Here is a 23052-nt window from a genome sequence, read left to right on the forward strand (position 1 = left end):
GAGGATGTGTTTGCACAATGTATTAAATGCTGTGAATGTGGAGCCAACAAAAGCTGTAATATAGAGTCAAATTTGTGCTTACAGTTGGTGAAACCCTGCTATGAGAGACGTTTCAGAGACAGAGCTGCTGAGCACACCCGTGCCCTTGAAGAACTCACCACAGTAAACATCTTTTTGTTATTTACTACATATACACACAAACACAATGAGATGTGAAAGAGGCAGAGGAGTGAGAAGACAATCAACTGCGACATATACTCAAACTGTGCAAATGTGCACTCTGCAGCAATGTAGGTTTTGAACAATCAAAACTTAGGGCCACTCTTTTTATTGTTGTCACCACATTTTACTGCAGTGTTTCCCACAGGCTGTTACCAGTGGGAATGCATTATTATAGGGGAAGGTTGTTTTCCATCCAGTTTATAGATATAAAAGCCAAATGCCCAATGCTACAAACTTTCAATAGATGCTACACTTTCCCAGTGTTTCCAAATACTCGGCACATTTCAGCCTGATGTTCCCTTTTAACTTTTAACCAAGAATAGCTGATCCCTATTTTACACTCCCTGGCTTTAAGTCCCAACCAGTAGTGTGAAGAAGACTGAATTAATGATTGTTGAGAAAGGTGGCTCCTTCATTTAAAAGTGAGATATCAACCAAAGGTTGCGCAGAAAAATACAACAAAAACCTTGATCATAGCAAAGAAAAGGTGATTTTTTACTTCAAAGTGGACCTATTCTGCTTTTCCTGATCATGTCACATAAACTGTTTTGGTAGTGGATGCTCCAATTAAACATGGCCAGAGTTTCAAATACTGGGTTCAACTGAAGTCCTGGTGAACCAAAACACTGTCCTAAATGTCCAACTTGTTTCTCTTTTCTTGGATCTGTTTGATGTCAGAGAGAGAGAACATGGTGGCCCTAATTCTCCTCCATATCTCAGACACACAGATCTCACTGCGAGAACAGTAGCACATTTGAGAGCGGCAGCCAATCAGAAGAAAGCTGGCTTAAATGGAGGGTTGTTTTTGAACTGTGAAATGTGGAAAGCAAGAGCTAGCTCTGGAGTTAGGTATTAAAAATACGGGACTAGTAATGAGCAGGATAGGTCCACTTTAATGATTCAGGTTCAGTATACACGTGTATTTGAATAGGTTTGTGATTATTTTGAGATACTTGATCTGGTTTTCCTGAAAAAAAACCCCACAATCATATTTTTGACTGACATTTTATTTCTGGAACAGCACAGGCAGTTACCGTATGTGTTAAATAGGTATTGTGTTGTACTGTTATTTCAGCAACCTGACATATGCATGGTTTAATCAGTGATTCTGACAACACCCATGTTGTGAGCATGTACTGTATTGGTATCTCTTTCTATCTCGGTCCAGTGCGTCTCGCCCAGCGTCATCTGGGACAGGATCCCTCTCTTTGGAGTTTATCTTGTTTTGATGAAATTAAAATGACAGACAGAATTTTCTTTGCTTTGTTTATTTTTGGAGCTTTAATGCCAACAGTGTGTGGCCGTGTGTGCTGGTAAATATCTTTATTGGGATGTCCTTTTGTTTGATAGCATCTGAAAGAGTTCGTTCTTGATTAACAGAACACACGTGGCTTTGCTTTCATTCGTTTTCAGTCAAAGTCATGAACACTGGCTGCTTTTAGTCATAGTCTACATCCTTGTTTTTAAATGTGGAGCCAGAATGTGAAGTGCGTTACATTTTCAAAACACTTCTCTAATACAAGTGTGTTGTGACAGAGCCTCATTTGCAGCTCATTCGGCTTTGAAAGGTTGGTTTAGTGTTGAGACATCGACTTAAATGGTGGCACGAACTGAATCTTCAGCTGATGTTAACTCCCTTTGCCTTTGATATTGGAGTTGGTGTTTTAATTTTGTTGTGTGTGGCAAGCAGACTTTTTTTATTTCTTGCAACTTGTAACTACTGTTGACGATCGTGATTTGTGAATGTAGCGTTCTGAACACTGAACATATTTATGTATATAAGGGATTGTGCATATTTGAAAATAAACACTTAATGAATGCATTAAAGTCTTGGAAAATGACAATCACACATTCGATCTCCAACAAGAATAATGAAAGAAGACTGACATTTAAGTCTATGTTTTCTTAATCTCGTTTTAACCCTCTCAAGGCAGGCGTTGCCGATTTGCAACAGTTAAAAACTACCAACCTGATTACCCCACATACATATTTTATGAGGTTTTTTTACTCCGAAGTACCACTGCAGGACTTGGTTGTGCATTAGCAACAAAAAGTTTAATTTGTGCCTGAGAGGGTTAAAATCGGGGCATAAAGGTCGCCAACGCCAGCTGACGTATAAATCCATTAAAGGCAGAAGGGTGTGAATTTGCATGTATTTCATATACATGTATTGCTTTCCTCTTAGTACGTATTTCAGATGTGCCTTGATTCAATTAAAGGTCATCTTGAGAGCAGAATACAAACTGTAACCATGTGCTCCACCAAATCCCAAAGGTGGAGATCTGGTGACTGTGCCATTTGAATACAGTGAACTCATCGTCGTGTTAAGAAACCAGTTTCCAATGATCTGAACTCTAGTGAGTGACATTAAAATATGGGTGCACTGTGGTCATGAAGGAATGGACGTTCAAAACAAAAATACTCAGGCTGAGGTGTCAATGTTCACTTGGTACAAGGAGCCGCCCAAAAATGTCTCCCACACCATTGAACCACCACCAGGAGTCTGCACCCAGGAAGGACGGAGTCCTGCTTTCATGTTTATCCTCCAAAGACTCTTCCACGACATGCATTTTTAATTTCTCTTTGATATTTGGGCATATTGGGGCCCGAAGAACAGAAAAAAAACAAATAATTACCAGATTTTTTTTTTTACCTTATTTTTGTTTTAAAGAAAATGAGAGCCACAAATGAGGATATTCAGAACAGTAGCAGTATAATGTCCTCGTAAGTGGATATCAGGCCCATGTAGAGCAAAAGTGAGTATTTTGGTCTAAATAACCCAAAATGTGATGTCCGCATATGTGGACGGCAGGTCCTAGGAGGTTAAGCCAGATTCTCACCCTCCCAGTCAAATGTCAGGGCTGAAATTGAGACTCATCAGTAATGGAAGCATTTTTATGATCTTCATCAATTTTGGTGAGCCCATGCAAACTCTACTCTGCACTGTGCATTTAGAGATGCTCTTCTACCTTCCTTGGTTGTAACAAGAGTTCATATGAGTTACTTGTTTTTTGTTACCTTCTTATCAGCTAAAGCAGGCCACTTTCCTCCGAGCTCTGACATCATCAAGGCCTTTTCACTCAGCTGCTGCTCACTGGATATTTTTCTCTTTTTCACACCATTTTCTATAAAGTCTACAGATGGTTGTGTGTGGAAATCCCAGTAAATCAGTAGTTCCTAAGATACTCAGACCAGACCATTATGCACCTGCAACTAAATTGTCATCTTTTGTCCTTTCACAACAAGAACATGCTTCAGCTTATACATTTCCAAAGTTCACAGTATTTATTTTGAGTAAAGACCAGTAAACCGAATTCAGAGTCACAATCAGAAAAATACTTTTCTCTAACGGCTTCATAAACTCCGACCACTGTGACGGGGTTTTATCCTCGGAACAAATTTATGATTGATGCAAAGAGTCGAGATCAGAGCGACAGAAGGCCACTTGCAGGACTATCATATCCATGAAAATAAGAGGCAGGGATAAAGTTATATAAGAGGATTGATCCATCTCCACCACACTGGCACTAATCACACTCTGCTATGTTATTAAATTACACAGAGACATTTCAAAAAATACATTCAAAGCAGGTTTGTGGTTTTCCCCGTGTTTTATCTTGGATTGTAAAGAAAAAAGGGCAAATTTCTGTCACATCATAATCCTAATTGGAATAACAGTGTATAATAAGTGCTTTCTTTTACACTTTGGAATTTTCTGGAATTTCAGATGTAATATAATCTGGCTGATTAAGAAATCAATACAGATCACACAGGTATGATGCAAAGGGTGAAATCATTAACAAACGTCATTCAAATCCTACTGAGGTTTGTCTGACGTTGCATTGTTCATTTTGAGTGTTGTTAATGAACACACAAAAAACTAAATGTAACAATTAGTCTTGCTTTTTCTTTTACATCCTCGTGCTACCAGTCAGACTGATCCTGTACAGATGCTTGAACAAGCAGTTCGCTTTTTGCAGTTAGCTTTCACATTGCTTGTCGATTCTTGTCCAGGCTCTTCTCAATGTTGTCAATAACCTCCACTGCAGCCTGTGGGATCCTGGTTCCTGGGCCAAAGATGGCGCATACGCCACTGTGGTACAAGAACTCGTAGTCCTGCATTCAAACAGAGGCGTCACACGGTTTAGATTCACGGTGTTCAGGCAATGTTGGTAAATGTTTTAATCTTTAAAAAGGCGATGCACTCTTAAAAAACGAAATAGTAATTCAACTTTTATTATCTGGAGTGGGATGGATATTGTCAATTAATTACCACAACTTCAATAATCCTTGAAAGGTAAAAGGATTTAAGTGTTCAGCAAATATTAAGCTAATAGGAAAGGGATGGAAAGAAAGACACTTGAGCATTTATAGCTTGTGTTTTTCGTCTATCTGTTTAATTTCAAACCTACAATCTTAGACTTACATTTCAGGCTCTAAAAAAAAGGCGCATTAGGAGATAAAATCCTCTGGAATGCTTTAATTATCCAAAGGAAACCATGCATGGACTGCTTACCTGGGGTGGGATGACACCTCCACAGATGACAAGTATATCTGGCCTGTTGAGTTTTTGGAGTTCCTTGATGAGCTCTGGCACCAGGGTCTTGTGTCCTGCGGCCAGCGTGCTGACCCCGACGCAGTGAACGTCTGCATCAACCGCCTGCTGGGCCACCTCCCGGGGGGTCTGTTTAGGAGAAAGAAAGAAGAGGAAAACACACAAACAACTCAGAGTGAGGTGGGCAGGATTTGAGGAAAATAAACATGAATGCAACAGTAATGCTGCTACTGTATTGTTCTCAAAATGTCATTTTTTTTATGTAGAACTGCCAAAATGCCCAAAGATCACTTAATGTGTCTTTTTGTTTTCATGTGTCACATTTTAATAACAATGAAAGGCTTTTCCATAGAAATGTTATTTTTTAATTTGTTGACTGTGCCTACACAGTCTTTCACAGAGCCCATCATTACTTCTAAAAGACTCACACTCACATTACTAGATTTATTTTTCCACTATACATTTCTCTTAATTTTTTTCCTGACAAAACCCCAGAGAGATTTTTGTCTCCTCCCACCATCTAAGCGGGGATGTCTTGGTTGTTAGGCAACTGTGTAAAGCATTACAACGTGAAGTCACTCCCAGCAGTTTTTAATGAGTGTTTTCTAAATCCTATTTCACAGTCACATCTCTTAGTTTCAATGTTTGATATCGTCTTGATTAATTTTTCCAGTTTTTTCAGAAACAGCGTAACACTTGAATATTAATACTTGAGTTCCCTCTGTCTTTTTTTATGAGCTGGGATAAAAATAACAGCAGTTTAACGCCACGCTTTACTTACCACCACCAGCTGAGCTTAACACCAAGCCCTGTGATCAGTGGTGCGAACTCATGCCAACAAAGTGTGACATAATTAGCTGTAGGGCTCAATTCAAAATGCACACAGACCATGAGATCATCTGGCGAAGCTTAAATAAGCACCTTTAGGTTGTCTGAACTTTTGAACTGTCCAACAAAGATGCGGCGATTGCGTCTGTATGACTTCAGCGGCATGTCATTCATTTTTTAAAAGTTATGACAATCGCCAACAGCATGTCTTCAGCTTATATATGCATCTGAAATTCACTTAAAGCTAATGCGGTATGGAGTCGGGGTTCGTCGCCATTTCTTGATGTAGCTTGTCAGTACTACACATTACAGAGCATTATGTAGAGAGCAAAACCTTTCCGATTACATAGAAATCTGAGGTGTGAGCATCAGTTATTTTTTAACTACTCTTTAACACAAAAGAAGACCTTAAATGCCTCGGACACTTCAAATAACAGAAAAACCGCATGTGGTGGGGTGTGGCCTGGGTGCAGTTGCACCTCTCCTTAGACAACCTGGTGGTCTCGGGCTCCCCACGGAGCCCCATATCGATGCTGAACTTAGTGCAGACACCCAATCGACATAGCCTGCTGCAGCTCAGAGCCCTGAGCCTACAGTTTTTGCATTGCATGTATATTAATAACACTTCTCTTCCACTCGAGTGTGACAGCTGCAGTAAGCACCGACAATAACACGGTACCGGTACCGAAACTCAGGAACTTTTACTCGTGCACCATAGAGAGCATCCTGGCGGGAAACATCTCAACCTGGTTCGGGAACAGCACCATGCAGGACAGACGAGCTCTACAGAGGGTTGTGCGGTCAGCTGAGCGCACCATCCGCTCCGAGCTCCCTGACCTGCACTCAATCTACAGCAGGCGGTGCTGGACCAAGGCCAGGAAGATCGTGAAGGACCTCAGCCATCCCAACAACAGACTGTTCTCTCTGTTGAGGTCAGGAAAGCGATTCCGCTCCCTGAAGACCAACACAGAGAGACTGAGGAGGAGCTTCTTCCCGCAGGCGATACGGTCTCTCAATCACACCACCACACAGTACTGACCCACACATATGGTTCTTACACACACACTGGACTTTCTGGACTTTGTTTACACTAATTCGATTAGATGCGTGGTCATCTAATCGAATCACTTCAAGCATATTTGCACTGCACAAGACACAAATGTGGATTGCACAACACTGGACATTATATTCTTCATTTCCATTTAATACTTGGACAGCTGCTGTTATTGTGTGTGTGTGTGTGTGTGTGTGTGTGTGTGTGTGTGTGTGTGTGTGTGTGTGTGTGTGTGTGTGTGTGTATATATATATATATATATTTCTTCATACATTCTTATATAGTTCTATACTGTGTATTGTGTATTTTGTTGTACAGTTATTTTATTTTCAACTTTAATTTATATCTTTTATCTTATTCTTTCCCAGTTAAATTTACCCTTCATTCTAATTTGTTGCTGTGCAGTTATTTCATTTTTAACTTTAATTTTTATATTTTATTTTATTCCTTCCTAGTTAAATTTACCCTTTTTAATTTTCATATTTATTTCCTATCTTATTCATAGCCATTTTTTTTCTTTAGGTCACGAGCAGTTGTGTAAGCATTTCACTGCATATCGTACTGTGTATGACTGTGTACGTGACAAATAAAATTTGAATTTGAATTTTGAAACAAATGAACAAAACGAAACAATTCTGATACATATATTATCAGATTGAGGTCATTACAGGCAGTAAAACATCCTATTTCCTTGGTACAACATTCACCTGAAACAGTGGTCCGATGTCTACATCGAAGCCCAGGTCTGCAAACCCCGTGGCGATAACTTTGGCACCTCTGTCGTGACCATCCTGCCCCATCTTTGCCACCAGCAATCGAGGATTCCTCCCCTCATGGCTCTTGAACTCTGCAACTCTTTGTTTGTTTTTTTTAATGGGGGGGAAGAAGAATTTTACTTGAATCAGCAAATCGAGAGTCTAGCATGTAAATTATAAAGGTCATGAAATAAATTGTTATTATTTTCTACCTGTTGTTGGCCAGAGTGATCTCTTCATGCTCTCCGAACTCAGTGCGGTAAGCCCCGCTCACCATCCTGGTGCTGGCCTTGTGTTCCCCAAACACCTTCTTCATGGCTTCAGTTATCTCACCAACAGAGCATCTGCAGAAAGGAGCAGATTCGAGTGATAAATAATCATTAAGCACTATTTTAAGATATCCACACTCAATACACTAATAGCCTGTTTTTTAATAATAGCATTACAAATTTTATCATTGTATGCTCATTGTGAATTATGGGAGCTCTCGTGTCGTCACTGATCCGCAGAGGGTAATAAAAAAGCAACAGATACGTAATTTTACTGCTAATTTTAAATCAGCTGTTGAAATGTAAATTAGCGAGGCACTTGTGTTTATATGAAAAAACATATTGGAAGGAAATTAAATGTTTTTTTTAGAGATAACCGGATATGAAGCCGTTATAAGCGTTCCCAGTCAGGCTATCCCCCTGCATCCAAGGAAATAAGCTGCAATTAGCACGTGAACTCTTCACATAATATTGCACCCAAGCGTTACACAGTTCATTATTACATTCTCAAGACCAGAGAGTAAGGCTGATAATGTAACAATAACGTTTAATTTCACATGTGACCAGCTTCTTAACCTAATATCAGAGTAACTAATGACTATTAAATAACCTGCTGCAGATTATCAGAACACACCAGTCAGACTCTGGTATTGTAGAAGCTGTAGCACATGAACAGGCTGCAGGTGTGCTGGTGTGTAGAGATGACATTATATATATATCGATTATATTCTGTGTTTTACGCCTTTTAACCTTCTATTCCTCGTGATTTGGTTTGTCACATAACAGTTTTGGGTATGAAAGGAAATTGAAAACCGGTGCTAAAAGTTACCCAGAAACAAAAACCCCTTGAAGAAAAAGCACAGAGTGGATTACAGTGTAGTGGTAAATACATTCACACAGGATGGGTGCATTTAATAGCAGTTATCTAATAATAATAATGGATTGCATTTTCGGGACCCCTCAAAGCGCTTTCCACTATTCATGCACACACTGGTGGAGGCAGCTACAGTTGTAGCCACAGCTGCCCTGGGGCAGACTGACAGAGGCGAGGCTGCCATATTGCGCCATCGGCCCCTCTGGCCATCACCAGTAGGCGGCAGGTGAAGTGTCTTGCCCAAGGACACAACGACCGAGACTGTCCGAGCTGGGGCTCGAACCGGCAACCTTCCGATTACAAGACGAACACCCAACTCTTGAGCCACGATCGCCCTTCTAGTGCTGGAAAAGGTCACTCTGCTCATTTGAAGGCACTGATTAGGAAACGATTTACACTGATTAACAAAGGAACAACAGACCAGAATAAAACTGCAGCCTGACTGAGGTTTTGAAGCAGCGTTCACGCAGACATAAGACTGATCAAAGGAGTTTTTCTGAGTCAGTTCTGACCTGGCTCTTGATGCCTCCACAGCCAGAGCTAAAAGGTTGCCCTCCCTGGTTCGGGCACACTCCTCAATGGCAGCCAGACACTTCTTGGCTTTCTCAGGGTCACGGCTCTCCCTCACCTAAAGAAAAGGAGGCAATGTGATATAAACATGGCACTTAAATGTTTTAATCCATCATGCTGTTGTATATACTACTTATACAGGTTTGGGTACTTTTGTTTTTATCATTTAAGGAATATTTCAAAACTCAGACTAATGGTGTCAAAGCCTGAACTTGAGATTATTATTCATGCTTTTATTCCTTCCCATTTAGACTACTGTAACGGTCTTTTTACTTGTTTTAACAAATCAGCCTTCTATCATCTTCAGACTGTGCACAACGCTGCAGAACGTCTCTTAACAGGCACCAAGAGAAGATCTCATATTACTCCAGTTTTAGCCCCCCTTCACTGGTTGCCTGTAAGTTTTAGGTTTCATCTTAAAATTGTAGTTCTAACCTTTAGGGCCCTACATGGTCAAGCTCCCCAATATTTATCTGACCTGCTGAAACCGCATTCATCTTCTCGAGCTTTAAGTTCATTAGACCAGAGACTGCTGGTGGTACTGCGCACTTGTTTTAAAACTCGTGGTGATCGGGCCGATCAGGCAGCGGCATCACGGTTGTGTCTTCCAATGTCTCTGCGCTGCACGTTGATTCTTATAAAAAACAGCTGAAGACATTTTTATTTAGAAAAGCATTTGATTAATTTCTTCTTAGGTTGTTTTTATTGTTTTGTTGTTTTACATTGCTGTTTTATTTACTGTTACATTGTTTTATATTTCCATTTCTTGTGTTGTAAAGCACTTTGTGATTTTTATCTGTGAAAAGCGCTATATAAATAAATGTTACTTACTTTTTACTTACTTATTTTTGTGTGCGGAAAATCGTGATGAATTTTTATATTCATCACTTGGTTATGTCAGCAAACTGGGACCATATGTAGAAAAGTACATTTTGCAGACAGCTCACTGTCTCACAATGTGTAACTATCCTAAATAAAGCTGTAGGGTCTGAACCCAACAAAGTAGTTTATTGTATTCAGTACAAAAGTTTTTGAGACTTCTCCCAAATACCTAAATAAAGTGCAAAATAAGTTTTTAAGCAGTAACTGCAAAGATAAATCTATTTTCCTTTGAACATTGAGGGTTTATTGAACTTTCTCTCACATAAAAAAAAAAAAAAAAAAATTATATATATATATATATATATATATATATATATATATATATATATATATATATATATATATATATATATATATATATATATATATATATATATATATATATGTGTGTGTTTTGGGTTTTTTTTGTTTTTTTATGTTATGTGAGAGAAAGTTCAATAAACCCTCAATGTTCAAAGGAAAATAGATTTTTATTTCTAACATTTCATGTTTCAGGCTTTAAAGGGCAAACCTTATAATATAAAGTGTTTTGAATGACCATTGCTGTTTTGGAACTGTGAAATTAAAAAACCATTAGAAGATTAGAAAGCCTTGATGTTTCCCAAACTCTGCAAACCGTTTTTTCCAGTTTAAAGAAAGAAAAAAAAACCCTCCTGTGCCGATTAAAAGGCGCATGTGTCTTTGAAAGGCGTATATTATACCTGTCATACTGCCAATTCATCAAGCTGTTCACTGTACCACTGACCTTTTTCAGTTTTTCAATCTGCTTCTGGCGCACCACAGTGTTATCTATGGCCAGGACCTCCACCGTCTCCTCTTTCTCCAGACGGTACTTGTTCACACCAACAATAACTTCTGAGCCTGAAACATTCAGGAGAATGACAGAGGATAAATGACAGACACAAAGGAAGTAAATGGTAAGTTATTAGGGCGATGATGAGAAGAAATGAAGATCATTATGATCTGGTGAGAAAGGTTATCCTTTTAAATATACAACTTCAAGTACATGTAAACTGCGACACTGCAGCGTTTAATGAAAATATTAGCTCATTTCGAATGTCATGGCAGCAACACATCTCTAAAAAGTTGGGACACGGCCATGTTTACTGCTGCACAGCATCAGCTCTTCTTTTAACGACAGTCTGTAAATGGAGGAGACGAGCAGCTGGAGAGAACCGTTGTCCTGTTTATGTCTGATGGAGGATTCTAGCTGCTCAACAGTCCTGGGTCTGCTTTCTTGTATTTTTTTAGTTTCATGATATTTCAAATGTTTTCAACTGATGAATTTAGCACGAAGTCACACATTTGTGAAAGACAGTGTATGCCGTTTGGCATCATCTTGCTGAAATATGAAAGGCCTTCCCTGAAAAAGAAATACATCTGGATGCAGCTCTAAAACCTGTTTTATACCTTTCAGCACTCACGGCGTCTTTTCAGATCTTCAAGTTGCCAATAAATAGTCCCTCTCCTTTTTATTACAGAGGACACAGCCTCAGTGTTTTCCAAAAAGAAGTTCAAACGTCAGTTCATTCAATCACACACCAGTTTTCCACTTTCCCTCACTGTGGCTCAGAATATTCAGAGACAGTGTATCTGTGAAGGTTCTCAGTCATCCAGGTCATCGTAGTCAAAGGAGCTTGCAAAGAAAAGCGTCTGGACTTCTTTAAGTTGCTTGAAGACGTTTCACCTCTCATCCGAGAAGCTTCTTCAGTTCTAAGGTCAGATGGTGGCTAGGTTTAAATCTGGGACTCCCCACCATTTGACCTTAGAACTGAAGAAGCTTCTCGGATGAGAGGTGAAACGTCTTCAAGCAACTTAACCCTGGAGAAACCATGGGGTCAGATCCGACCCCATGGTTTCTCCAGGGTTAAAGAAGTCCAGACGCTTTTCTTTGCAAGCTCCTTTGACTTCAGAGACAGTGATTTCTGCAAGTGCTGCACTGATTTCCGAGTGACTGAATCGTGTCTGTTTTGTGTCACAGGCACACAGACTTGATTTTCATCCTGTCCCTATCGCACAGATATTTCTCCAGATTCTCAGAATCATTTGATGATATTACGTTCTGCAGATCATGTAATTATTCTAAAAATATCTAATCAGTTTTGGGAGATTGATGAACATCTGCCTGTCTAAGATGCTCTTTTTATACCCGATCATGTTAGTGGCATGTTGCCAGTTAACCTAGATAGTTACAAAATGACACTTTTCCAGCCTTTCGTTGCCACTGTCCCAACTTTTTTTCACACATGTTTTAAAATGAGCTAATACTCTTTATAAAACATAAACTCAGTTGAAACATTTGATGTTTTCTATGTTCTATTGTGAATAAAATATGGGTTTTAGAGATTTGCTAACCACTTCTTTCTGTATTCACATTGAAACAACATCCCTTTTTTTCTCTTTGAATTGAGATGTAAATTCTCCGTTTCACTGCAGCACAGGCAGAGGGCAGGTTAAATGTTAGGACTGCTTTAAGTAATTAAAGTCAGGAGGGAGGTTAAAGAAAGAGAGGCTTTAAGGCCTTATAAAGAAGTCACCTTTATGCAGTACCTGAGTCAATGCGGGCCTGTCTACGAGCAGCACATTCCTCAATACGGAGCTTTGGAATTCCCTCGGCTACCGCTTTGGCCATGCCTCCCATCTCTTCGATGTCTTTAATAAACTATAAAAAGCAAAAGACCGGCTATAAAAGAATCTCTTTATGATTATGGGTTGCTGTTCTAAAGCTACAGCAAGAGCACTTGGAGCAAAGGAGAAATAAAGCCTGCACAATACAAGATTCAGGTCAAAAATGGTTAATGGTTAATCAATAATGAATTCACCGCTCTGGTTACTGCCTTTGGCCCTGCGACCAACCTTCAAAGCAGTGTTATAGACATCATCTGTGAGAGCCTCCATCATGTGCGAGCCTCCCCAAGGATCTGCAACTTTGGGGATGCCCGACTCCTCCTGGATGATGATCTGAGTGTTCCTGGCGATGCGAGCGCTTTTCACGGTGGGCAAGCCCAGAGCTTCATCGAAAGAGTTGGTGTGCAGCGACTGGGTCCCCCCAAACACAGCGGCCATGGCTTCAATCACCGTGCGGATCACATTGTTGTATGGATCCTGAGAGCGGTCACATGGCACATTAATACTGATTAATTCATTTACAATTTTCATTTTTACATTTCTGTCTTTATTTGCAGATTTCGAAATCTAACAATTCGGGATCTCAAAGTTGGACAATTATCTCCTCGTACTGTGAGAGCATTCAATAAAACAATTCATACTTACTTGTTCAGTGAGAGACCAGCCTGAGGTCTGGCAGTGTGTGCGCAGGAGGAGAGACTTGGCATTCTTGGGCTGGAAATTGTCTTTAATGAGCGTAGCCCATAACCTCCTGGCTGCCCTCAGCTTGGCAATTTCCATGTAGAAATTCATCCCGATGCCCCAGAAGAACGACAGCCTGAAAAGAAAAACACAAAAATGTCAAAAGAGAGGTTTGTTAAAAATTACAAGTGACACACCAGCGTAGAATTTAGTGTTTTCTATACAGAAAAAGAGCTTGGCCTTGGTGCTTTATTATGGATTATATAAATGTCACTATGCAGCCAGATAATAACTGTCACATACACCACTGGTATGTGGTACAAGTTAGCTAAAAATCAGATCAATCAGATCGTTGTTTGGGATATAACCTTTCTTCCCTTCCTGTTATTTGCTATCCTTAACCAGCACTTTCCAAATCAAGAGGGTACATCATCCAAAATCAACTGCAGACCGCGCCAAATAATAACGATCTGAATAATTACAATTTTATATCCAACCTAATTCAACTGCCTGATCTGTCTCAGTCTGACATTTATGAAAAGCACAGCCCCGGCAATAAATTGGCGAAGCTACTATTTCAATTGATTTTGGCACACTGCAAATATCCTGGCATCAGTGTGCACGTCAGCTGCTAAGCAGCAATTACAGGAAAGACATGGAAAGGTTTTTCATCACATATTTGGGTCATTCATTGCAAGTTCATCAAATGCCTCCAACCCCAGATTTGTGTCAAAAAATGGGAAAGATAGGCTTCTTAATAGGAATTAGGTTCCCTACAGTGATTAGTCTTCTCAAGAAATAAAATACAGTTCAGAGCAAAACTCTTTTTATATATATATAAACTTTTCCGTTTTGTGGTGAGCTTTTCTTTGGCTGTCACTTCTTCACCCTGACCTGTCTTATTTGCCTCAGCAGAACTAAAATATATATCCTGCTGCTTTTACACACAAACACACACACACACACACACACACACACACACACACACACACACACACACACACACACACATAACGGTCAGCGATTCTCTGCGCGATCAACCTCTCACATGTTTAAGCTGCGGGAGATTTCACTCGTCATGTTTGCGTAGTAAGCTAACGATTGATAAGACGATGTCAGAGGAATTGGTGCGCAAATTATCATCACTCACCAATCAGTACTGTCGCTCTCTATACACAGTTCGCTCGATTGCAAAGTGAAAGCAAAAAACAAGCGCAAATTCAAACGCGATTTCAATATGTCACATATTGACAGTGGCTCACCGATGCCAATGACATAATTACCCATCTACATTTCTGAAAGAATGCAAAAGCATTGACATATATTTTTCCTTCCTACAATAGCCCAACGGGCAGGGCAGAGATAGATTTTGGTAGCCCGACTGGAAAAATCGCTAGCCTCGGGACGTCGGGCTAGCGATTTTGCAAACCCTGTATCTGATTGAGGAATCACTCATCTTTGGAAAAGAGAGTTTATTACAGAGAAATGGCTCTTTCCAAAATAAAAGCTATACTATACGCTTCTTCTGGGCTATATTCTCAGCAGCATATTGTAGCGGGTCAGGGCTGTTCGGGGTTCTGTTTGTACAGTTGTTTTGTTTATGTTGCCATAGTGACTAGTGACGCCCTCTCGCTGCGACGGTGTGTCCTTCCGGGGTCAGAGGGCGCCCTGTGTGGAGGGCGCTAGCCCCGGGACGTCGGGCTAGCGATTTTGCAAGCCCTGTGTTACAGGCATGCCCCTTTAAGGATGAAGCCTGATGGGAAATGTATTCGGGATGTGTGTAGCGGGACTGCCTGGTGTGTGTGAAGAGAGAGAGCGGAGAAGGGGAAAAAGTAACGGTTAGCTACAGAAGAGACGAAAAGAAAATAAATAAAAGGAATATAATAACTCCCTCGACAGCCAGAGTTGTGTCGGCGATGCTCGGTGTGAGTAAACTGTTTCAGCCCACTGTACGCGGTGTTCGTGCCTTAGAGAAGAAATAAAGTTCGGTAAAGAAGTTTCCTACGCCTCCTTCGATCTTTTTGCTAGCGGAGTTGACCTGTATAGTAAGCTGTTTCCGGCTACGAGTCAGTTACGGAACCTTCAAGTTACTGCCAGAGGTTTCCTTACTACGGTTCGGGGCCGCGGATCTGGCGCGGTAACACCTGTATCTGACTGAGGAATCACTCATCTTTGGAAAAGAGAGTTTATTACTGAGAAATGGCTCTTTCCAAAATAAAAGCTATACTATACGCTTCTTCTGGGCTATATTCTCGGCAGCATATTGTAGCGGGTCAGGGCTGTTCGGGGTTCTGTTTGTACAGTTACGTTTTGTTTATGTTGCCATAGTGACGGGTGACGCCCTCTCGCTGCGACGGTGTGTCCTTCCGGGTCAGAGGGCGCCCTGTGTGTTGTTGTTGTTGCTGTGCGGTTACCGCGCTGAGCAGTTAGCTAGCGGCAGTGTTCTTCTGCAGATGTCAATAAACGGCTGTGCTCCCTGGCTAGCTCACGGGAAGCAAGACCAAACGACACCTCCGTCTCCTCGTTGTCTGAGCTCGCCACATTGGTGTCAGAAGTGGGATGATGGTGGCACCCCATGTTCTGACCCGAGTGACTTTTCCCCCGCCGGTCGTGACCGGCCGGTGCGCCAAAAGAAGGCACCTGGACATTTGCAGGACTTTGTGTGGGGCAATGGGGTCGTCGGGGACGACTGACCCCTTAGGTGGGGGGCTATGTAGCGGGTCAGGGCTGTTCGGGGTTCTGTTTGTACAGTTATGTTTTGTTTATGTTGCCATAGTGACGGGTGACGCCCTCTCGCTGCAACGGTGTGTCCTTCCGGGTCAGAGGGCGCCCTGTGTGTTGTTGTTGTTGCTGTGCGGTTACCGCGCTGAGCAGTTAGCTAGCGGCAGTGTTCTTCTGCAGATGTCAATAAACGGCTGTGCTCCCTGGCTAGCTCATGGGAAGCAAGACCAAACGACACCTCCGTCTCCTCCTTGTCTGAGCTCGCCACATTGGTGTCAGAAGTGGGATGATGGTGGCACCCCATGTTCTGACCCGAGTGACTTTTCCCCCGCCGGTCGTGACCGGCCGGTGCGCCAAAAGAAGGCACCTGGACATTTGCAGGACTTTGTGTGGGGCAATGGGGTCGTCGGGGACGACTGACCCCTTAGGTGGGGGGCTATGTAGCGGGTCAGGGCTGTTCGGGGTTCTGTTTGTACAGTTATGTTTTGTTTATGTTGCCATAGTGACGGGTGACGCCCTCTCGCTGCGACGGTGTGTCCTTCCGGGGTCAGAGGGCGCTCTGTGTGTTGTTGTTGTTGCTGTGCGGTTGCCGCGCTGAGCAGTTAGCTAGCGGCAGTGTTCTTCTGCAGATGTCAATAAACGGCTGTGCTCCCTGGCTAGCTCACGGGAAGCAAGACCAAACGACACCTCCGTCTCCTCGTTGTCTGAGCTCGCCACAATATTAAACATATCAGGTCCCCATAAGGAGAATCATGTGCTAACGGCTGTCTAAATGACTCCGGTAAAGTTTGTAGCATGCATGCTTGTTGTTTTTGTCTGCATCCACTTGTCTTTGCACTAGGATGATGTCGGCATAAATGTGCAGTCATATTCGTTGTGTTCCCACTAGTGCTGTCAGCGTTAATCTCGTTGAAATGACGTTAACGAGCTACCCCTGCATGGGGCTAGACAGCCAACACGTTAATGAGCTAACTGCGCTAACACACTAGTTCCCACCCATGTAATTGAGCATTGCATGGCACATCCAACATACTGTTTTACTTTAGTCCATGACGCGCTTACCTTCAGGGTCATACGTCACATGAAAACCAAAATAATTCCAAACGCCAGATCTGAATGAGGGTGGGGGAGGTTCAGTTTGCCATGTTGCAAGGAGAGCTTAACTTCAGTCTCGCTAGCTTGCCCTGCGCTCTTCCTTCTGAAGATGCTGTCTGTGTTGAGCGCTCAGTGGATCTGCGCTCGACAGTGCAGCCTAGGCGGAGTAGTCGAACGCAGATTCACTGAGCGCTCAACACAGACAGCATCGTCAGAAGGAAAGTTGATAAAATAAATTACAAATTTTGTATTGTTCATACATATGCGTACCGAACCGAAAGCACTGTATGAACGGTTCAATATCGATACAAGTATCGTTGCACCCCTATTGAGAACAGAAAAAAACACCTCTGCACACGTGTGAACATATGTGGGTTAAGTAAGAAAGTAGCCGCTTCTGTCTAATTTAACTATTTTTTTAAAATAAATTATTATTATTAACAAACAGGAAAATTGTAAGTAAACACATTTTCTTTTGGCAATTTACCAATCGAGTAAAAAAAAATTTAAGTTGCGTGGACAACAACGTGCCCAATAACAGCTTATGTCTTAACTTAATGTGATTAACTTGAGCACAGCCTTTTTGCTAAAATAAATGTACAAGTTTCATTTAACTTACCTCTACATGCTTGCGCAGGTTTGATGTGGAATTTCTAAAAGCTGCTAACTCTGTCTCTCTGGGCAAACACAGCTTACACTGCATAATAAAGCTGTTGCCTTTCTTGCACTTGAAGCCGAAATGGTCCCTTAAATATAGCCAGGGGTTCAGATCGGTTTCTTCGAGTTCAGAGTCAGCAGAATTCGACGGGGTTTCTTTTTTCGCTGGATCCGTACCACCAATGTCAGACTCCATATTTATCGTGACCCAATGCCAATTTGTTCTACTACCCATCATTCCCTGCAGTATTTCCGAAGCACAATGTTGGAGGTTTTTTTTGTTTGTTCTTTTAATTTACTCAGTAACAGGTGTGATTGAAAATGTAGCGAAGTACAATACTTTTTAAAAAATATACTTACCGTAATTCTCGGACTATAAGCCGCTACTTTTTGCACAAGCTTTGAACCCTGCGGCTTTTAGTCAGGTGCGGCTTTTCTATGGATTGTCCATGAGCGGATTTGTTTTGTTTGTTCCGCTGTTGTACGGCACTACGTTGCCTGGCGGAAGGATCGGGGTTCAAGAGTGGTATGTTGGTCACATGTCCATCCGCCAGGCAACGTAATGCCGTACGAAGTAGCGCGAAAAACAAACTTCAAAGTAGCGCTACGCGTTCAGCTGGATGATGAGCGGCGATAAACTTGCGAAAAGCAAGTTATGCCCAACTCCACCGGTGGATTCTGACAGCGTGGAAAAGTGTGAAAACATCCACGATCACCAACGGATTTCGAAGGGCTGGACTGCTGCATGATGGAGAGGAGGACACCGCCACGGCCCTCTGAGGGTGTTCGACTCTGACACTGACAATGAGGATTTGTTTGGTTTTGAAAGTGACAACGAAGGAGAGAAGCGGAGAGTGGATGACGAAGCCATCATGAGCCTGTTCGTTTCCGACACTGGAGAAGAGGACTTTGGTGGTTTTAGTGCGCAGGAAGATGGTGGTGAGTGACTGACTTTTCTTCTTGTTAAAGCCGTGTCACTGCACCTGAGCCTAAAAGGTAGTCTGAATCTATTTTTCTGGTGTGCTGTAGGTTATTGTTATGTACTACATTTGTTACTCATTTATGAAGCACAGTACATGTGCAAATATGTACCCATAACTTGTTTTTCAAAATATTAATAAAAGTGATGTCTCCAAACAGCCATCTCTTTCCTGACAATTCGCTTTGTTCTTTTTTTGACAATTCTCTTACATATGATAAGTCAACATTGAAACACCTGCGGCTTTTAGTCAGGTGCGGCTAATGTATGTACAAAACAGGATTTTCCCCTGATTTTAGCTTGTGCGGCTAATATTCAGGTGCGCTTTGTAGTCCAGGAAATACGGTAAGTAAAAGTAAAATTACCGACTTGAAAAATGACTTTAAAAAGTACAAATACACAAAAAACTACTCAATTACAGTAACGCAAGTAAATGTAATTCATTACTTTCCACCTTTGCTAAATGGACACATTTAGACAAGCTAATATATTGGTTCGATCCTGGGTTTAATTTGCTGGAGCAGCAATTGACTGGTAACCTGCACCAGTAGTAGATGGATTCCTCTCAGTGGAATTATTTAGTTTAAATATTTTAAGCCTTTTCTAAACATGTCTTGTAACCTAACAAACTTATCTGGAGGCTCACTGGAGCTGTTTCAATACTGGCATAATGACACCACAACCTTAAATATAAAGACCACCAGACTCCAGATGTGAAATGTTTAAACAGCTTTTACCAAAAATAAGGTTCCAATCATTGGCACCCCTGTGACTGAATCTATATATTTGAAAATGTATTAAATATAGAGGAATACCTACCTTTTATTTACTTTTTATCTCATTTAATTTACAAAAATAACTTTGTAGCACCTCTGTTAATATTGTCAAATGAATGTGATGTAGTTATTTTTTAGCATGACTGAACTCATATTAGCAAAAAAAACGTGTAATTTGTGCAATTCCAAGAAAAACTTGATTTGTTTTTTTCCCTTCTTTTTGTGGTAAATTGCGGCGGAAATGATGAGCATGCAATACCTGCATGTTTGTTTTCGATAATAGTTAAAGATTTATGGTTAATTGGCTTTACTTTTATGATGATTCACAGTAATTTAATGGTTTGATATAAAAACATTTGTTTACTGGTTAAATCTGCATCATCACTGTCATTGTGCATTAATATTAATGTAAGTTTTGACATTTACTGAGCGTCTTATTCATTCACCAACATCACAACTGTCATTTGTTGATATTGTGACCATCACTGGCAGCAATCCTGAAGGCATTTGTGACGTGTTATATCATAGATTTCTCAGAAATATAAACTATTATTAAATAACATTATTATTAAAACACTTTGTCAACTTTTACCTTGGAGCAAATTCATCTATGGTTAACCCTGCTTTCAGTCCAGTGCGGCAGTACTCCAGGCCATTAGCAATGGTGTAGGCTACTTCCAAGATGGCATCGGCACCGGCCTCCTGAAGATGGTAGCCACTGATGGATATGGAGTTGAACTTAGGCATGTGCTGTGAACATGACCGTGGTAGTAAATCAGTTACACTGTGTTCAACAGCACCGGAAAAAAGGTTTCATTAAACCCGTGCTATTACATACCTTAGAGGTATATGCAAAGATGTCTGCAATGGCGTGCATGGAAGGTTCCGGGGGGAAAATATAGGTGTTGCGCACCATAAATTCCTTCAAAATATCATTTTGAATCGTGCCAGTTAGTTTCTCTTTTGGAACGCCCTGCTCCTCTCCGGTGACAATAAACATTGCCAACACAGGGATAACTGCTCCATTCATAGTCATTGAAACAGACATCTTCTCCAATGGGATTCCATCAAAGAGCAACTTCATGTCCTCAACTGTATCTATAGCCACTCCAGCCATGCCCACATCTCCGTGGACCCTGGGGTTGTCCGAGTCATAACCACGGTGTGTTGGGAGGTCAAAGGCCACAGAAAGACCCTGCTGACCAGCTGAAACGAGAGGGTCAAAGAGTAGCGTAATAATTATTTCAATGCAAGCTTGGCAGAAATGTGAAAAACGTAGACCACAACAAAACCTACCCTTTATGTTGTCTTTATAGAACTTATTGCTCTCCTCAACAGTGCTGAATCCAGCATACTGCCTGATAGTCCAAGGTCTGTATGTGTACATGGTGGGATAGGGCCCTCTAGTGTAAGGAAACACTCCTGGCAGTTCATCAGCAACATCTTTTGAGTCTGTTTTGGTGTACACGGGCTTGATGTTAATCCCCTCAGGAGTGTGCCAGATCAGATCTTCTGGATTCTTCCCCTTCAGCTGTTTCTTAGCCAGACTGGCCCATTCAGAATGCAGCTCAGCACGGTCCTGACAGGGTACTGAAGTATGGATCAGAGAGCAGTGTGTGAGGGATGAGGAGACTGAAGTTCTAACCAGGTGCCGGGCAGCCATCGCTGCACATGCCCTCTGTGCGGTCAGCATGCTTACTGTTGGCTTAATCACTCACACATGGAAAAACCTGGAGGCAGAAGAGAAAAAGCTGCTCAAATCAGCAGTTGTAGTAAGTTGGAACAATCTGGCAATTTCCAGTTAATGACTAATTAAATCTGTTTGACAGTTTAATACAAAACACAGCAGCAAGTGTCACTTGATAAACTAGAAATGTAAAGCTTACATGCAATGTTCTCATTTACTTTGGAAGATATTTTGCATGCATTGCTAGAGTTGCCTGTTTCATATCCTAAAGTGTTTTTGAAAGCAAATTAAATGATAATAAATCCATGTACTCAAACTTTATAGCAGATTGTAAGTGCAGGTTAGGTAGTCTGCAGTGATGTGGTTAAGTTTACAGAGATGGGCCGTGTTGGACGGTTGCAGGGCAGACCGAGGTATTGTGGTCACGGCTAGGTTTGGTCCTGGGTACCAGCAGAGACATTTACAAGACAGAGATATGGCACTCAGTTCTAAAATGTAATTTATAAGATCATTTATATTTTAGATTGAAAGTTATTGGTAGAAGCATACCTACCAGAGGAGAAGCTTTTAAAATCTTATGTGTGCAAAGTTTGCAAACTTTTATGCAGATTGAATCAGATTTGACTGAATATTCTGCACATCAAATTTTTATGGTTTGTTGACCTTTAAAATGCATTTCAATGTGACTAAATCAAGTTAAGTAACAGGCGGTGGACACCTGCTCTTTCGTGGCGTATTTTAACTTGCAGATGATAAATTAAAAGAGAAGATGCTAACTAGTTATTAGCATAGTGGTAAAGAAACAAACTGAATAAATACATGACTACATCACACTTTATCAAATTACAAAACCACGCGCTGTTTATGTCGCTGTGGTGGAATAAAACTACAGACTTATATGAGAGCAATATGCAAAAAAAACAAAAGACTAGACACGTTGCTAAGCTAAGTCAGCTAGCCGTAAAACGCTACCGAGCTGCACTCGTTTGCAATGGCGTAAACGTAAAAGCAAAACAGTGGTATACAACATGAGGCATATTGGTGCCTCGCGTGTTTAACAGTGAGTATTTTCAGAGATATTACAACAGAATTCTGACCTTGTCGTTTGTTTTCTTGTTCAGACTGATGACAGGCGTGTGTGCCTGTAGCCAATGGAGTTTGACAACAGAGACAGTCAGCCAATCGGTTGCGAGAATCAACTACAGTACCCTTTGACCTATTACACCGGAAACACATGTTACAGCAAAGATATTTGACTGTCGTAGAGATGAGCGACACAAACAGTTGTTAGTGTATGTGTATATTTAATTTGCTTTATTGGGTTATTCAGCTATTGATGTCGTTTCAGTTGTAGTAAACAATTAGTACAGTTGAAACATATTTTTTTATAATGACCACCCTTATTCCCTGTTTTGTCGACGCGAAGACTGAGAATTCATGTTTATTATTATTATTATTAGAGATTTCAGGAAAATTCAAGGTGATAAAAACAGACGTGCAATGACTGCATATAATTCAAACCCATAGTTAAATAAAAATGGTAACAACATATCACGTTTTGAAACTGAGATAAAATACATGGACAAATCAGGTTGTGATGTATCTCCATATTAGTTCATCCGAAAAATGCTAGATGGGGCTGAATTCTCCCACAACATACTTAACTAACCACACCTTTATGGATCTTGGTTTGTGCATTGCGGCAGTCATGCTGGGACAGAAAAAGACCCTCCCAAAACTGGTCCCAGGAAGTTGAAACATCTGTATTCATCTTAATTTCTGGCCTGATGACCATTAAATACAGGTTTTAAAGGCCTTC

The 23052-nt window shown here is 41.1% G+C and overlaps 1 protein-coding gene across 1 annotated transcript; it reads right to left on the minus strand.

The window, feature by feature from the left end:
- Positions 1 to 3484: 3484 nt before the first annotated feature.
- On the minus strand, positions 3485 to 22444 carry mmut (methylmalonyl CoA mutase). The gene is made up of 13 exons (XM_026142533.2): positions 22331 to 22444; positions 20843 to 21276; positions 20385 to 20752; positions 20139 to 20296; positions 13283 to 13454; positions 12866 to 13114; positions 12560 to 12671; positions 10755 to 10870; positions 9070 to 9185; positions 7627 to 7758; positions 7367 to 7514; positions 4739 to 4906; positions 3485 to 4338 (listed from the first exon to the last, which is right to left on the minus strand). Exons 2-13 carry the CDS (start codon positions 21237 to 21239, stop codon positions 4210 to 4212), a joined length of 2265 nt encoding a protein of 754 aa, XP_025998318.1. The 5' UTR covers positions 21240 to 21276; positions 22331 to 22444; the 3' UTR covers positions 3485 to 4209.
- Positions 22445 to 23052: the final 608 nt, after the last annotated feature.

The sequence above is a fragment of the Astatotilapia calliptera genome, chromosome 15 (assembly GCF_964374335.1).
Source record: "Astatotilapia calliptera chromosome 15, fAstCal68.1, whole genome shotgun sequence".
Taxonomy (NCBI): Eukaryota; Metazoa; Chordata; class Actinopteri; order Cichliformes; family Cichlidae; genus Astatotilapia; species Astatotilapia calliptera.

What these genes read in the sequence shown, in the direction of transcription:
- mmut (XM_026142533.2), bottom strand. Translation starts at nt 21,239, where the DNA reads ATGCTGACCGCACAGAGGGCATGTGCAGCGATGGCTGCCCGGCACCTG. An exon ending in ACAGGCCCGCATTGACTCAG is followed by an intron (nt 10,871 to 12,559) that starts GTACTGCATAAA and finishes TGAATGTTTCAG; the next exon opens with GCTCAGAAGTTATTGTTGGT. An exon ending in AGATTGAAAAACTGAAAAAG is followed by an intron (nt 9,186 to 10,754) that starts GTCAGTGGTACA and finishes CCTTTTCTTTAG; the next exon opens with GTGAGGGAGAGCCGTGACCC.